Source organism: Nannospalax galili, unplaced genomic scaffold, assembly GCF_000622305.1.
Source record: "Nannospalax galili isolate Female #2095 unplaced genomic scaffold, S.galili_v1.0 scaffold1191, whole genome shotgun sequence".
NCBI lineage: Eukaryota > Metazoa > Chordata > Mammalia > Rodentia > Spalacidae > Nannospalax > Nannospalax galili.
In genome coordinates this window covers 370,494-388,605 of record NW_008330570.1, presented here as the reverse complement: position 1 = coordinate 388,605, position 18,112 = coordinate 370,494, and the positions used below count along the sequence as shown (strand labels likewise).

Below are 18,112 nucleotides of genomic sequence, written 5' to 3'. Positions count from 1 at the left end.
GGCCAATGAAAGGTATCTGAAGGCAGCCACACCTCTTCCCTCAGGTTCAGCAAATGGCTCCACTATGCCAGGTGCCTATGGCATCTCTGTGGACTCCTTGGGCTGCAGAGCAAGTGTCCCTCCTTTGTAGCTACACAATGTCCCTGCCCCAGGCTGGCTTTCAAGGACGGCTATGGCAGCTGTCTGTGTCTCTACCTGCCTTCACCAGGCAGCTCCTTGGTGCTTGCTGGAGGCAGCCCAAAAGTGCCAAGGAGGAGTTCCAGGTGAGTCGGCATAAGCGTTGTGGGTGTAGGTGGCTGAAGAGGAGGCCCAGTTGAGCTCTAATGCTTAGCTGTCCAGATGGACGCCATCTTTTAGTGCAACAGCCCCTGCCAGTGTGTGAGTGTACCTATTCTATCAGCCCCAGAATCTGGGGCTGGGCGTGTGTTTGTTGCTGCCAGAACCAGAGCAGTTACTATGTGTCGATAATAATAGCAATCATAATCCCTCATAATTGGACCAGACTTTGCTGTCTGCAGGGCACTTCCCTGCCCATGACCTCATTTGACTTCACAGCCGCCCTGTAAGACAAGCAAGGCTAGAGTACTATCCCCATTTTCCAGCTGAGCAAACACAAGCCCAGATGGCCTGAAGTCACATCTCCAGTAAGGGACAGCCCTAGGCTTGGGGCTGGGGATTCGGACTCCTTGAACAGTGTTCTTCCCCTGCTCAGTCCTGACTTGCTGCTGTTTGGGAAGGGATGCGCAGTCCAGTAATAGGAGTCTGTCCTACCTGTGGTAGCTGAAGGGTACATGAAGGTGTGTCAGCATCTGTCAGGATAAGAGGCCAGGGCAGGGGAGGCTCAGAGTCTCAATCCAGCTGGGAAACAAAGCCTGGTTGGCCCATGGAAGGGAGGGAATTAGCCTCAACTTCCAATGCAGAGCATAGGCTGTTGCAAGTGTCCCTTATGGCCTGTAGGGGAACCTGGATATCAGTCACTTCCCATGGGATCAAAAAGGAGGGGCTGGGGAGCTAGAAATGTAGTTCTGCATGCCTCAGGCCTTAGGTTTGATCACTGCATAAACCAGGTACAGTAGCATATGCCTGTGCCCAACACTCAGGAGGTGGAGGCAGGAGGATCTGAAGTTTAAGGTCATCCTTTACTACATAGGGAGCTGAAAGGCCAGGTTGTATACGACAATGTCTCAAATTAAAAGAAAAAATAATAAAAAAGAAAGGAAGAAAAAAGAGAAAGAGAGACAAGCTAAGAGTTTAGGGACCCTCCATCCAGGGGTACACAGTGACTCCCAGATTGCAGTACATGGTGAACTTTGTGAATTCATACACACACACACACACACACACACACACACACACACACACACACACTTGGCACTTGCAGGGTTACAGGCTGGGAAAACAGATCACTGGGCTTTGTGTTCACACCTGTGTGTGGGGGGGATCCATGTCTACATCAGGACTATGGGTGGTCATGATAAGGGCTCAGATCTGGGAGGCAGAAGACCAGGCCCTCATCTGGGCCCACCACTGACTAGCTAGGCTCAGTATCCTTTCTATAAACTAGGGCCATCTCTCTCACCTCATTTATTTCAAGGGTTTTCCCAGGACAAAAGAAACAATGGATGGAAACCACCCAGAACACAGAAACACACACTAAAGATGAGTAAGCCAAGAAGAGGGTGGGCATGGGTGAAGAGGGCTCCCAGCTGCTACCTCTTGCCCAGAGGGCTGAGGCCCCACACCTGAACCAGGTGGACACTTCTTGTCAAAAGAATAAACTCTTTTCTGGGAACAAGAGTAGACAAGCATTAGACTCCTCCCAGTGGAGTTCATCTACTAACAGGGACACAGAGTCCAGTGCTGGAGTTAAGAGGCCATAGGTATTAAGGTCCCAAGTCAGCCCTTGTGACCTCTTCAGAGATTCCCATCCATCTGATGAAATTCTCTTTGACTTGATCTGGACCTGGAGTTTGGAAGGAGAGTGAAATGGTCACCCCTTATGGGACTCTGGAAACACAGATGTCACCAGTTCCATGGCTAGAAGCCACGTTACCCAGTGATGCTCACTGAGAGCCTGGAGTGGTGGGTGGAGCATTACCATCTCCATGGGTTGATGATGTCACTTGCTCCAGAGCATCTGAACACAGCCCCATGCCTATGTCTGCGTGGGTGGTTAGTCTCAAGTCTATAGTGCCCCAGAAAGCTACTGAGCTTGGGGAAGAATAGGGGCAGCTTGTCCAACACAATGGTACAGTGGTTTACCGAGGTCTCACATTAGATGGGGCAGATCCAAACAGGAATCCAGGTTTGGGGCCCCTGTGAAGCTGACCCCTTGAAGTTGCATGAACCTGGTGTTTGAGCCTGTGCTCAAATAATACAGTGGTTGAAAGCTGGGGTCTTGGAGTCAAACTATCTGGGTTCAAATTCTTACCCTACCTCCAAAATTCAACTTTTCCAAGTCTCAGTTTCCCAGCACCTACTGCCAGGGCCAAGCGATGGGTATGACCCTGACCTCAATATCTCAGCACATCTGAGCTGTCCTATGGGGATAAGCCCCTCTTGCTTCCAGGGAACCAGCAGCAACGGTCCCCTACAGAACTAGGTGGGCTGCTCACCTTCCGGTCTTCCTCCCGCTCAGGAGCAGAGCTGCTGTTGTCCCCGGGGCCGCTGGAGGGCATTTTGGGCAGCTGGGCGGTGGGAGGCAGGCTGGGGCTGCGAGGCTGCCGGACTGCCGGGCTGCCGGGCTTCAGGAAGGAATTATCGTGGTCTTTGTAAGCAAAAGTTAAAACTTCTACATAGATCCTGATGTCAAGCCTGTGATGAGCGCTGCCTCAGTATGCCTTTGGGGTTGGGCCCCCGATGTAGATGTCTCTGCCTGTGGGGAAAATAAATTGGTCAGCAGGGCAGGGACCACGAGCCAGTTCTCACCTGACTCTAGCCCCTCCCAGGGTTGGTCTCCAGCCCATGGCTAGCCTGGCTTCTGACAATCCCCGCAGCTCACCAGTGCCCACGAGGATGGGAAACTGAGGCAGCCTTAGCCTTTGGCTGTCACCTCCTCTGAGAGCCTAGAGGCTGTGACAGTCCCCTTCAGAGCCTCAAAGGGCTTTTAGTCCTACTTCTGGGACTTCCAGAGGCCCCAGCTTCTGTGTTCTTCCCTCTGAATGGTTCCACCACCCTCCTTCCACCCCAACCAGCCCCTGGGAAACCCCAGCCACCCCCAGAGGCCCCCAGCCCAGCTACATTTTCCTTCTACTTTGTCCTCACCCGACCCCCAACCCCACCCCCACATCGCTCCCCACGTGGAGGAAGTGAGCACAGTTACAGGATGTAGTGAAATGAATGTCAAAGTCACCTAGCACAGCTAGCTCAGAGCTGGCGCCCTGCTGACAAAGCTGGGGCCTGAATTCAGGCTGTGCTCCGTTGACTGTTGGGTTTGCTCTTTAGGGGGTGCCACGATGGGAGGCCACGGCCATGGCCACACTGAAGAACGCCAGACGCTCTCTCCCCAGCCCAGGCCCCAGGCCCCATTTGCCTTGGGAGCTGGGGGCTTGGGCAGGCCCTTCCAAACACATAGTTAGATTTTAGGGGTTTTTTCTGGCTCCTTGCTCCAGGTGTGGGCCTCAAGCCAGTGAAATAACAAAGCCCGAGCCTCAGGCCACAGCTGGGGGGTAGGGTGTTACTGTGAATTCAACCCCCTCACTCGGAGAGTAGTGCAGCGTTCCCCAGCTCCCCAACCCAGGAGACAGCGCCAAGCCCCCGCCTCAAGTGCGCTCCTGCCCGAGAGGGATTGGCAGCCTCCTAGAGTAGGAGACAGGCTGGATCCGGGCCACCCACACCCTTCCCCTTCCAGTTCCCCGTGGTTCGGATTCCCGTGCCCCTCCCTCTTGGGCCTTTCCTCCCATCCCCCTCTGCCAGGGCTCCCTGGAAAACCAGGAACCGGAGACTGCTGCGGCAGGCCTGACTCCCACAGGTCCTGCCCTTTCCCAAGGGGACTGGTGACAGCCTGGGAAGTCGGTACCCCAGTTTGGGCTCTGCACTGAGAGAGGTGGGAGAAAGGTGGAGCTAGAAGGCACCTTTGAAGGGCCGGGAGAGAAAAGAAGTTAAATAAAAGCCTCTAGGTGTCCCACAGCTGCACTTTACCCCCCACAGCCCCTAAGCTTGGCTGGGTGCTAGGGTCAGTGAAGCCTGACTGCACAAGTGCCAGAGCACCCACCACCACGAGAGCAGCTCCATATAAGCCACTGTGCTGAGCACATGATCTGCGTTCCTCATGTCGGGGCTCCTAGTTTACCCCTGAATCTACGGCTCAAACAGTTGGGACATGTCTGAGATGTGAGCCAGATCTTGACTCTGGGCTCTGAGGGGCTGAATTACTCTTGGTTCAACCCAGTACTCTAAGTGGCTGCTCTAGCTTCCTGCTATTGGCCAGTGATTCCTTCCAAAGCCCTTTTGTGACCACAGTTTCCAATCACCCCCAAATCAAGACCTTGAAAAGGAGGTGAACACTATGGAGGCAGAGTCTGGTAGGAAAGAACACTGAACCCAAAGTTAGCAGAGTTTGGGTTCTGACAAAGGGCACCTCTGCCCCTCAGTGTAGTCATCAGTAAGAGGGGAGCTGAGCTGGCTGACTTCCAGGACCTTTTCCAGCTCTGACCTGCCAGGCTGTTGGGGGCCTCACAGGCAACGAGGAAGGGAGGTGCAGGCAGACAAGACAGGACACTTTAAAGGCCCCAAAATGGAGTCAGAATTGTCACAAACGTTAAACCAACAGGAGTTAGAAGTAAGGGACTGGAATTAGTCTGCTCTAAAGTCAAGACACTCGAGGAAACCTGCATCTGCTGGGGTTCTTCCAGAAGAGCCCCTGTCCTCAGAGGAAGAGGAAAAGCAGAACATCACAGGGCATTGACCCTGAGGACAGATACCCCGGAAAAGAAAGGGAAGGAAATGTTTCTTCCTCCTCCTCTTCCTCCACCCAAGCCCCTGACACATGAGTTTCATGAACTGTCCTCCAGGAAATGAAGCAGTCCTGGGTCAAACCTAGGTCCCCTCATGTTGCTCAGGGACCTCAAAATCCCTGAGCATCATCTAAAATCACCAGTGTGTGGCTAGGCAGGGCCCCACTTGGTAGCTGAGGTCCCAGGCTTGGACACAGCACTGCCTGCCTGCACTCAGGAACCACTTTCTTTTCTGAAGCCACCCTGGCTGCAGGGAGCATCAGGCTACTGTACCACTGTCTCAAGCTAGCATCAGGCACTCAAGCTGTCAGAACATGCTCCTCATCCAGGCTAAGGAGTACCACAAAGCCTGTCACCCCAGAAAATCCTCACCAAGAGCCCAGCCATCACCACCAGCAGTTCTCATTTTCTCTTTGCTAATTTTTCATGTCCACAGTGACCCTGAATAATGTTTCTAAACGACATAAAAATGCTCATCCATGAATTTCTGATTCTCCTGCCTCCACCTCCTGAGTGCTAGAATTAGCAGTGTGTACCACCACAGCTAATTTACATGGTTCTGGGGATCAAACCCAGGGCCTTGTGCATGCTAGGCAAGAACATCATTAACTGAGCTACATCTGCAGCCCCTGGCTTTTGTTTTATTTCTTTGGTGGTGGTTGTTGAGGCAGGGTCTAATGTAGCCCAGGCTGGTCTCAAACATACTATGTCCCTGAGGATGGCCTTGAACTCCTGATCCTCCTGCCTCTACCACTTAAGTGTTGGGATTACAGGCCTGTGCCACCATGCCTAGCAAGAGCTGAGATATTGACTATATTCCACATTTTACCACCTTCTTCAACCAGTAGAAAGATATTTCTTAAGAAGAAGTAAAATGACAAGGTTGGACTGAACAAGGCAAGAGACATTACCAACAAATTTTCAGGATTGAGAAAGCAACGTAACAGCCAAATTAGAGACAGGAGTATAAAAGCCAATTTTCAACGTATGGTCCTTAACAGATGCTTGTCACCATAGCACCAGGTACCTGTGGGACTAGACTGAGGAGGATACATGTGTACAAACAGAAGTTGGCTATAAGAAGTGAAATCCCTAGGTCTACTTCCCCTGAAGTCTTAATTTCAGATTCTCTGGAGGGCTTAACATCGGGGTCTCTGCAGTCACCAGGCACAGCTGAGCTAGAGCTGACATAGCCAAGGCAGGCAGAGAGAAGTAAATTTAAATGCTGATGTGAGTTCCTCAGGATGTTCCTCTACTGGGCTGGGGAACAGTGGGAGCCAGAGCCTAGCCTTCAGTCTAAGACAAAAGGCCTAAGGATGCCAGTGCTGACATCAACGCCACACGGAGTCAGAATGATTGTTTCAGGTCCACCAGTGTGACCTGGCAGTTGTCAACTCCACCCTCAGACCCAGAGCTTCCAATCCACTTTTTAGTCCACTGAGTTGATTGGTTTATTTCAGTTATTGATTGTTTGGAGGTTTTGCTTTTTTGTTTTTTGTTTTGTTTTTAAGGCAGGGTCTCATTTTTTGCCCAAGATGGCCTGGAACTTTCTATGTAACCCAAGATAGCCTCAAACTAGTGATATTCCTACCTCTGCCACTTGAGTTTACAAACATGGACCACCACATCTGGCCAGTCCTCTATTCTTAATCCAGAAAGGACAACCAAGGGTCACCAGAGCCTCTGACTTAGAAAATAGGGACCAGAATAAATAAACCAAAATCATACTGGAACAAACACAACAATGAGAAAAAGAACCTGACAAAACCAAACATTATGAGATGTTTCTATAGCCATAAAATAAGAATGTGATATTAAGAAAGAAATTTAAAGAGAACAAATGAAACTTCTAAAAATACAAACTCGGGTTGGTAGAAATGCAAAGCTCAATAGCTGACTGAAAATAGAATGACTGATCATGATCCAGGAATCCCACCATCCCACTGTATATCCAAAGGAGATAGAACAAGATGTCAGAGATACCTGTACTCTGAGTTTACCATAGTGCTATCAGCAATGGGGACTCAACCTAAGCATTCCCCAGTGGATGACAAATTAAGAGAAGATGTTGTATACACAAAAAAGCATTGTTCAGTTTTAAAATTGAATGAAGTCCTGTCATTTGTGGCAACGTGGAAGAGCTGGGAGGACATTATATTAAGAGAAATAATCAGACATGATCTTATTCATATATAGTTTTCCATGTTTATCTCACAGAAGTACAGAGTAGCAATTAGCAAAGGAAGGGAAGAGGGGAGTGAGGGAGGGTAGAGAGAAGATGGTTAACAGGTACAGGGGTACAGTTGAATAGGAGGAATAACTTTCAATGCTCAATAGCATAGTAGGGTAAAAATGGCTGACACTAATTAATTGGGTATTTAAAAATAGCTAGTAAAAGGAGTTTGAGTGTTCCTGCCACAAAGAAATGACCAATGTTGAAGGTGATTACTATGCCAATTTCCCTGATCTGATCAGTACACATTTATACAGAAGTTCTGAAATGTCACAATGCGAGCTGGGGAGTTGGTAAAGCACCTGCTGACAAGTATGACAACTGAGTTCAGATCCACAGACTCTGTAAAAGCCAGACAGATACATTAGCACTAGTATCCATAATCTTAGCATGCTCCTGCCCCTACCAGGAGATGGGAGGCAGAGACAGAAAAACCACCAGAAGCCAGCTAGCTTAATGTATAAAACAGTGAACAAGAGAGACCCCGTCTCAAAATATATGATGGAAGGCAAGGACCAATACTTGACATTGTCCTCTGACTTCCGCAAGAGTACTGATACATGTTCACATACCCCCCCCACACACACACACAAGAAAAATGATAATGTGCCCATAAATCTGTACCATTATTGTCATTTAGAAGTGGTTCATTAAAAAGAAAAAAATAATGGACAGGATAGTGCATAACTGTCATCCCAGCTACTTGAGAGGTTGAGACAGGAGGCTTGCTATGAGTTTGAGGCCAGTCTGGTCTACATAGCAAGCTTCAGGCCAGCCAAGGCTGCATAGTAAGATCTTGCCTTAAATAAATCAGCCAAGCGTGGTGGCACATGCCTATAGTCCCCGCACTTGGGAGGCAGAGGCAGGCAGATCTCTGTGAGTTCAAGGCCAGCCTGGTCTACATAGTGAGTTCCAGGACAGCTGGGGCTACAGGAAGACCCTGCGCTACAGGGCAAGTTCAATGGCAATCTGGGCAATTTAGAGTGGTTCTGTCTCAAATAAAAGGAAAAAAAAAGGGTGAGCAGTACAGATCAATGACAAAGAGACCCTGGGTTTGATTCCTCAATAAAGACAAATAAATAAATAAATAAATAAATAAGTAAATAAGTAAACAAACAAACAAACAAATCATATGGGGGGCTGGAGAGATGGCTCGGCAGTTAAGAACACTGTCTGCTCTTACAGAGGACTGAGGACCCGAGTTCAAGTCACAGCACCCTCGTGGCAGCTAACAACTATCCATAACTCCAGTTCCAGGGGATCTGACACCCTCCTCTGACCTCCATGGGTATTACATGACATGGGTACACTTATACACATGCAGGCAATACACTCATACACATAAAATAAAAATAATAAATAAAATATTTTTTAAAATCTTACCTCTCCCATTAGGATTCTTTACCCTGCCATGACATCATTTAAGTGTGAGACTAGAATCCAGACAGCCTCAGCCACACAAGATCTCACACTCCATTCTCAGGGAGTCAGAGAAAAATGTCTTCTTCAACACAGAGGAGCCAGCACATGAGACAAGGGAAGAGAATGTCTAGTATGAAGGTGAAAAGAGCCATACATGACCCTCATCCCCACCTGAGCAGTGTGACTCATGATGCAGGCCTGCCAGGAGGTGCCAGCACTCTGCCCCTGCTGCTGGACCTGACAAATGGCAGGGATATTGCACCGTTCTCTGTAGCCAGGACCTAGGCCCTGCCTGGACGTGGATCCCCTCAGATGCCTGTCCTGGAGGACATGCTTCAGCCAGGGGGACGAACTAAGCAAGAGCGGGCACAAAAGCCAGAAAACAGGGTCCAAACCAGCAAGTAGAGTTCCAAGGATAATAACAGGAAGATATCACAGAATGCCAACTAACATATGCCACAAGCCTGGAGAACAACAGGTTGGGGCAAAGAGGGTAAGAACTCAGAAAGAAAACTGAAACACATTCAACCTGCTGGAGCTGTCCCTATGCAAAGCCATCCTGAGGGCTATCAGAAGAGGGTACAAAGAAATAGCAACAAGTACAAAGAAAACAAGAGAAGTGAAAACAACAAGTTCACTACTATCTTCAGGAAAAAACCAAAAGGAAACTATTAGCAGACTCAGCTATGAATAACAGTGGCATTGACATAATAATGTAAACATTGTTGATTTAATAAAAAGGCTTGTACATATGTATGTATATACACACATGCATTTTTGTACATCTGTATATCTATACACACATCCACAAATGTCTTATGTATGACAAAATTATTGACTTTAAACAAGAGATTTCTTATCTGGCAGTTCTGCACATTGGAAATCAGAGTTCTCCTAAGGTTAAGGTCAAGGTGCTGGCAGGCTTCGGCTCCGTGCCCCTTCCATCTCCAAAGCCAGGGACAGTCTCTCTCATCATGTTACTATCACTCCACTTCTGCCTTCATCTTTCACTTCTAAGGACCCCCTGTGGTTTTAGATAATCCAGGATAATCTTTCCATCTCAAGGTCTTTAATTTAATCACATCTGCCAAGTCCCTTTGTTCATGTGAGGTAAAATACTCACAGGTTTAGGGAATTAGAAGTAGTCATCTTTACTCTGCCTGTCTGTTACATGCAGACATCCACTTACATGAACATAGACTTTTTTTTTTTTTTTTTTTTTGGTCTTTTTGAGACAGGGTCTCCCTGTAGCCCCAGCTGTCCTGGAACTCACTATGTAGACCAGGCTGGCCTTGAACTCACAGAGATCCACCTGCCTCTGCCTCCCAAGTGCTGAGATTAAAGGCGTGCACCACCATACCCGGCAACATAGACAATTTTTAAAGATTTATTTTTATTTTATGTGTATGAGTGTTTTGTCTGCATGTATATAGGTACACACATGTGTGCCTGTGGATGCTGCGAACTGAGCCCAGGTCCTCTGGAAAAGCAATCAGCTCTCCTACCCCATAAAAGACTTAACTTTTAAAGACAGTGTTTCCTTATAGCCCCTGGCTTGGAACTCACTATGTAGACCAGGGTAGTCGTGATCTCACAGAGATAGCCTGCTTGCCTCTGCCTCCCAAGTGCTGGTATTAAAGGTATGAGCCACCACACCTGGCTTTTTTTCCCCCATAATAGATATAATAGATATTTTTGAATGACTATTCAAAAAACTATTTAGGATGGCTGGGAAGTATAATGGCTGGACTTCAAGAGAATGTATTAAACAAGAAAACAAGAAAAAAAAGTCTATATAGATTAATTAAAATACATCCATTGCTCCAAAATAGGGACTAGAAGATTGGTAGAAGAAACAGCTAAGAGGCTCAAAAGCAGTTGGCTCTGAGAAGGGAAAAGATGCAGGCAAGAAACTCGCAACTTGTTTAGCACTATCCTATTCCCCAGAGGATATGCCTGCGCTACTGCTAGGAGAGATGGATTTTCACAGGGAAGGACTGGGGAGTGCAGGGTGGGGGTACTTCCACCCACTATAGTCAAGGTGGTGTTTGCCTCCGCTTCATCCTCCAGAAATAGACCATTGGCCATTCCCCCTGCTGTTCGTGAAGCCATCTTTTCACAGGGCAACCAACACACCCCCTTATACCATACAGTTCCATCACCAGCTATCAAAATAGTACCTCTCTCCCAGCCTGAACCCCCCCACCCCTTCATCAAATATAAACCCATGAGAACCCCTTCTTTCTCTTCCTCCCAAACTGGGGGGTGTCAGTGCTACCCACATCCCAACCACAGCCCCCCTCATTAGCCCCACCTCAGATCAAAGCCCCACAATCCAACCTGCTCCTCCAGCCTCAAGATGGTCCCACCCACTGTCCTCAACACCATCCCCACCTTTCTCGCCAGCCCCCAGCCTCCTCAGTACCCAGAGCTAAGTACCTCATCTCAGCTCCTCTCTCGCTCCCACCTCAACAAGGGCTGCGCATCGTATTTTCTACCAAAATTAGGGCATCAGCGCCCACAGACCTGAATCCTTGCTCCACCCAAACAATCCCAGTGTCCAAGATCCTTGCTCCTCACCTCCAGTCCTCTACCTAGAGACCTGCCGATGATTTCTGCTGGGTCCAGAACAAAAAGCCAAGGGATGAAGACAAGGAATCAAAGATGGCAGTTATCTGGTCCCTGCACTCAGCCCACCTGAGGTAAGGCCTCCCTGGGCTTCTGGTACCATGAGCTTTCACTATGTGGGCATGAGTCTGACTTGGGGCTGATAGGAGCCTGACTCAGGTGTAAGTCTCAGCACCTAGAGGTCCTCTGGGGAGCCAGGTTGGAACAAACCCTGACTTTTTCTTTGCATCACGATGACCTGATACGAAACAGTGGCTCAGTTTCCTTGGCTATAAAATGGGAGAGAATAACAGGGCTCACCTCACAGAGCTGAGGAAGAGTCTGAGAAAGGAATGCATTAAACATGCTTATTAGAGTGCCTGGCACTGAGAAAACACTAATAAATCTTCACAATTTTTAGTGCCTGACTCATCTACCCACAGACCTCTCTTCTTTCTCAAAATCCCTAGAGTGCCCACAAGTGGACGTCACTCAGTCAGAAGCTTGTGCTTACTAAGCTCCCACGCTGTGCCACAATTGTGGAGAGTTTTACGATGCCAGCATCTCAGTCCTCATACGTCACCCTCACCCGCTGAAGTACTATTTTCATCCTCATTTTGCAGATAAGAAAACAAGATACAGGAAGGTTCATAAACCTGCCCCTAACATCAAAGTAAGAGGTGGCACAAGGTTCAAATCCAGGCAGTTCTGTCACCAGCTCTCATAATTAGCATGTGACTTCTGCAGCTTTATTCACTTTGGGCACAGATAGGTCATAAGTTTCCAATCTGTCTCCCTTGCCTGGTTCGGCTTGTCTTAGGGTAGGAGGTGGGGTCTGCAGTCTTCTAATCATGGTATCCTGTGCCCTGCTGGATACAGAAGTCATTCATTCATTCATTCATTCATTCATTCATTCCTGCCCCGTGCCAAGCACTGTGCTTGAGCATGGAGCTATCCCAGTCAACCCTCATAACAAGTCTATGAAGCATATGAAGTAGGTTCTGTTGTCCCCATTCTTTAGAAGAAACAGGTTTCTAGAGGTTGATTATGTTCCTGAGGGAGCACAGAAGGAAAGTCCTGGGATAGGTTCAGTCCATTCCAGAGCCCTTGTAAACACGGCAGTACCCACGGAAGCATGCAAAGCACATGCTTAGAGAACCAAAGAAACAATGCTTCCACCAGTGTCTGAGGGAACCAATTCCCACATGGTAGCCTCCTGGCTGAGTCCTATTTTAGTTGGGAAAGAGGTAGAAGTGAATCCTGTGGGTGGTGGGCTTGTCCCTAACATCATTCAACAAGGTGGTCCAACGGGGCTTTTTTCCCTCCTGCCAAAGCCTCTCTGGGTCATAAGACTGAGGCTAAGTAAAGGGGACATGGAGAGGTCTTGGTGACACTTTTGGGTGAGATGACATCATCTCATTGCTCCCACTTCCAGAAGTGTCACTTGCACCCAACCTACCAGCTGCCCACAGAATACCAAAAGCCTCTGGTGACAGTCCAACAGTCCTGCCATCCTGTCCCAACTTCAGAGCCATCTGTTTGACTTAAGAGTCATCGTGCGATGACTCGTGGCTCACATACCCACCTATCTTAGGCTGTGGCACAACCAGCTTGAGCACCAGCATTCACCACCCGCCACTATGGCAGCCATAGGGAAGGAGAAGACTCTGAATCACAGACTTCTTTGCTCATGCTAATAGTTACCATGACACAGCCCCCAAAGCAGAGAGAATAAAAGGTTTATACCCAAAATAGATGTTGTGAAGGAGCAAGAACTTTTTTCAGGAGCCAGTATGAGCTACCAGACTTCTATAAAGGAGCACCCACAACTGAGTATGGGGCACAGAAGACGCCTGCCTAGGACTGTGTGCTGTGGCAGTCAAAGAGCTTCTCATGGCCTGGGAGTCAGGGTGACCAAGTTGACACACCATGTGATATTCAGTCACGTGGTCCCTGATGTGGTCATGGTCACAGAAATATGCATCTGTAAAGAATAGGCCACTCTTGCCAACTCCTAGGCCTCTTCACTCGCTCTCACTTAGCCCCCTTCATCTGGCTCCTGCTCCCTTCCCTGTGTCTTTGAACCCTCTTTGGATACACTTAATCCCCAAAAGAATAATGCTTTCACTAGGAGACCCCCAAAATGGTTCCACTAGACGATATCTGCCAGGCCTTGGTCATTGAATCAGCTGTCAGGAAATAGTTACTCCAGTGTCTGGAGTGGCTGATCCTGTTCACTAAAGATGGCTGGTATACAACAGAGCCCAGGAAGATGAGATCTGAGAGCCAGGAGATTCCCTCCAGGGGATCCTAGAGTTTCTATGCCCCAGAGTTGTGGTGATAGAAAACTACAGTAAAAAGAACAAATGTAGGATGACTGAGGATGCGGGTCCTTCAGGAATGAGAGCTTGGTTAGGCCACCCAGCTAATGAAGTCCGACCTGCCGAAGCTCTCCAGGCTCAGAGCAGAGGAAATACAGAATGGGGGACAGGCAGAAACCAGGCTGTAAATGTGGCCTGTTGAACAAATGCAGAAGCCAGGGCTGCAGGCTGTTGTCTTTTATGTTTACTTGATCTATCTGCTGATGTGCACATATGGTTACCACTGTCTTCCCTCGCCTTCTCATTGTTTTCTATACAAGTTTTGTTCCAGTTTAACTTTACAATTTTATCTTTGGGTAACAGAACTATTAGTGGCACTGTGACTGAGTTTGAGAAGTTATTATAAATGTAGCCAGGAGTTCAGGCAATGACGCCTATGACTTCTATGGGCAAAAGGATGAGGGTTTTGTTGTTTTGTTTGTTTCAGATAAGGTCTCCCTATAGTTCCTAGCTTGCCTGGAATTCACTCTGTAGACAAGACTGGCCTTGATCTCATACAGATCTGCCTGCCTCTACCTCCCAACTGCTGGAATTAAAAGTGTATGCCACCACACCTGGTGAGTTTTGTTTTTTTGGTTTTTTTGAGATAGGGTCTCATGTAGTCCATGTTAGCCTCGAATTCTCTACATAGAGAAGGATGCTCTACATAGCCAAGGATGATCTTGAACTCTTGATCCCCCTGCTTCTACCTCCCTCCCAAGTGCTGAGAATATAAGTATGTGCCACTATGCCTAGCTCAGATTAGAACTTCCCAAGAAGGATAACTATGTCTGGACAGGTAGATGTCCAGTTATTTTGCTGCTGTACAGATGGGTAGGAACAGGTGCAGATGCAAACTATGTAGTGAAACAAGTGGAGTGTACCAGCTACCAGTACCCTTCAATGCCTGCTCTGTGAAAACATAGATGGGCCCTTTAAATATTTCTCCTTTGCTGGCTGGCACAACATCCAACTTTGTAGTGAAAGGTACTAGAGACAGTGCGGAAGAAGACTTCCATGTGGATGCTGTGTGCTCCCTCAGAAGGTCCCTGTAATTATGTACTTTTTCAGCTGTTGACCCTCCAGCCTAGGTGCTTTCTAGCATCAGTCTTTTGCAGATCAAAGTTCCCAGCACCCAGTTCTTCACTGTTGCAGTCTCTCCAGCATTTGGTTCCTCAGTACAGCTCCCCAGTGCCCAGGTCCTGCAGGCTGCCAGGCCCCTGAGATGCTTCTTCTCTAGCACCTGGCCCTAGCAACACACCACAGGCAGCAGCTTCGCCCAGCGCTCCCATGGGGAGTTTAGGACCAAGTGCACCTCCAGAAAGACACTGCTTCATAAAAGCTTTCCTTGGGACCCGAAGAGTCCAGAATGCAGACTTCCAGCGAGAGTCATTCACATTGTTCCAGTGACTTCTCTCCTCTAGGGAGCCATGATCACACCCTTTCCATCAAGGACTGGATTTCAGTCCTGGGACCTCTTCCCTGGGTACTCTGGCAACTGTAGGCTTAGCAGCTGTTCTCATAGCTGCTACTTCTGTATTCTCTGGCTTTTTTACTTTTGACTAACCAACCTTTATTATTCCAGGCCCCACTTATGGTTGATAATTCTTTGTATTATACTTTTATTGTTCAAAACACCATGTGGTTTCTGTCTCCTCATGGAGCTGGACTGACATGGACACTCATGGCCTCAAGGGCCTTGTCCTTTCCTAAATCTTTGAGCTCATTATCAGCCTGCTAGCTAACTACTCCCTGCTTCAAGTACTCCTCTCAGTCATCACATAGAGCGCCAGTGCTGAGTGGGGCTACAGGGTGAACAAGGGCCCTGCTTCTGGAAGCATACAAGCCTGTGGATTCTCGGGCATTCTGGTCCCCTACCATGCTTCCACTTGGCTCTCTGCTCCCCATTTTCCCATCCTGGCCTCTGCATCCAGGGCTGGTAAGGAACCTTGCCTCTGCTGCACTATTGCTCTTGGCCTTCAACTCTGCTCTCTTCTCAGACCTTGTTATGGTCAGCTTTGTCAACTTGACAGTCTAGAATCACCTAAGAAGAGTTTCAAGCAGGGACTCTTTACATTGGGCAGGCCTGTGGACATGTCTTGGGGGGGGGCTGTCTTAATTAAGTTAATTAAGTGAGATGACTAAGCCCACTGTGGGGGGCACCGTTCCCTAGGGCAGGATCCTGAACTGAGTAGAGAAATGGAGTTAAGCACAAGCCAGCAACAAGCAAGAGAGCATGTGCACTCATTTCTCTCTACTCTAGGATGTGACATGACTAGCTGTTTGATGTTCCTGCCTTGACCTCTCCACAATGATGGGCTCTAACCTGGAACTATAAATCAAATAAGCCCTTTCTCCCAGCTTTTTGTCAGGGTCATTTATCATAGCAACAGTGATAAAACTGGAACAGCCCTCCTCCTGCAGGACTCTGTCTTTATTGTCTGTGTCTGCCCACCTGGATACACAGGAGACCTGGAGTCACCTGAAGTCTTGCTCTTAAGAACCAGGCCCCACATGTCCCCCCAAACCAGCTCTATTTCCTAGCTTCTCTCTCTCTGCAAAATGGTATCACTTGCTCCTCAGCCTCCCAAGCCCAAAGCCATAGAGACTCAGGTCCCACCTTCTCCCCTCAGTCCCCATAACCTAATCCTCCAGCCTCTCTGACCTTCCGATTCACTCAGGAACCTTGTGCCACCAGACAATAACCTTGGTGAATACTCAGTAATGAGTGTCCCACCCTCTCTACCTTCATCCTACCCTCTCAGCGAACTGTCTACACATACCTTCCTTAACTAAAACCTGATGCCCGTGAGATGGTCTAAAACCAACCATAGTGATAAACAGCTCTGGGAGTGTTCTAAGACAATCACACTGTATACTTATAAGGGCAAATTTTAAGAATGCAAATTCTATCTTATTAAAGCTGACTTCCCCAACTGTGAGGTGCCAAGGACTTTCACACACTGTAAAATCAAATCTTGCTTTGATTTTACATTAGTGGCTGGCGTCTCCTGCTCCGACCTCACCCCACCTCTCCCTGTTGACCCCCATCATTCCATGTCTGGTCACGACCTTAGCTGACATCCCCTTTCCACACTGTGTGCTCACACCACTCTTCGAAAGAGCAGCCCCTCCTGAGGCCCCCAGATCTCCTGGCCCCAGCCCTCAAGCTGACATGTCTCCTTCCTTCATCCTTCCCTGACCACCCATCCAGGGTCTAATGGTTTCTGTGGGTGGTCATGCAACACTGCACATGTATATGGATGTGTCCATTTTCCCAAACAGATGAGATCAAAGTTCATGTCTTGTACTTTTTCTGTCCCTGTGGCTCAGCCCACAGTTGGGGCTGGCCTTTGCTCTGTTCTAGGTGACCCTCGAGGCAGAGAGGACTGTGCAAAGTCACTCCCAGGCAGCTGCAACATCCCCAGCACAGTGCTGCGGTGCCTAGAGTGACCCCCCACAATCCCCATTCCAGGAGTCGTTTGTCGGACTACCAAGGTGCTGTACCATGGAAACGCCATGTGGAGCTGTGAGGCATTAGTCCACCATCCCTAGGCTAGAACTCCTGCCTCCAGATGCTCAAAAGAAGGGGGTCATGAGGGTCCCAGGAGGGGCATAGCCTCCCACCTTTTGAAGCCCTGGAACCTGACTTGTCTGTGACCACCCACTCCCACAGTGTCCATAGCCATGACTCCCACACACCCACCCTGTTACCCTCTTCCTACACTGAGGACTCCAACAACCACGACTGCTCCCTACCCTCTGTACTGACCCAAACCAAGCCACTGGTGGTAAGGGTTGAGGCAAATAGGAAGAGGCCCACATCCCAGAGCTCCTGTCTCTTCACCAGCAGCGCTGCTACAGCAAATCACCAGACCCGATCTCAGACCCTGTCTCTGACACTCAGAGGTGTTGGCCTCAGTTTCCTAATCTGTAAATTGGGGTCAATGAGAATCCCTACCCCATAAGTTTATCTTAAGATATGAGAAAACCTGAGTTGAATGGTTTAGCACAGCACCTGGCTTATGAAAGACACTCAACAGATGTTCACTTAAAAAGTTATTCTGATTCAGGATTAAAGGCCAGGTTGCCAGGAAGACCTGTCAAAGAACAGCTGGAGCGTACTCCTAAGTGGCTGCTGAGCCTCATTCAGGGTTACAACTTTCTACCTACCATGGTAGCCTTAGGAGTCTCTGTTGATCATACAGGCCCAGACACACACAGATGTATACATACCAACAGATACATACACAGACAAAGTACATACACAAAAACTCAGATGCACACAGAGACATAGAGACACACATACACAAAGATACAAACATATATACCCAAACATACAGACACACAAACTCAGACACAGAGACACATAGAAGCATGGATGTATACATACAGATGCATAGACAAGGATAGACACAGACACACAAATACACATCAACAAATAGAGACACACAAATAGGGAGATAACACACACACAGGACAAACACAGGCACATGCATACAGACACACAGACGGATGTACACAGAGATACACAG

The 18,112-nt window shown here is 48.3% G+C and overlaps 1 protein-coding gene across 1 annotated transcript in view; it reads right to left on the bottom strand.

Annotated features, from left to right (window-relative positions):
* The window catches only part of Dnmt3a (DNA methyltransferase 3 alpha), a 112,814-nt gene that overhangs the window by 80,778 nt on the left and 13,924 nt on the right, over window positions 1-18,112 (bottom strand). The window contains exon 2 of the mRNA XM_008848553.2: window positions 2,616-2,875. Coding sequence (XP_008846775.1) covers window positions 2,616-2,678 — 63 coding nt within the window. The 5' untranslated portion in view covers window positions 2,679-2,875. The remainder of the gene's footprint in view (window positions 1-2,615; window positions 2,876-18,112) is intronic.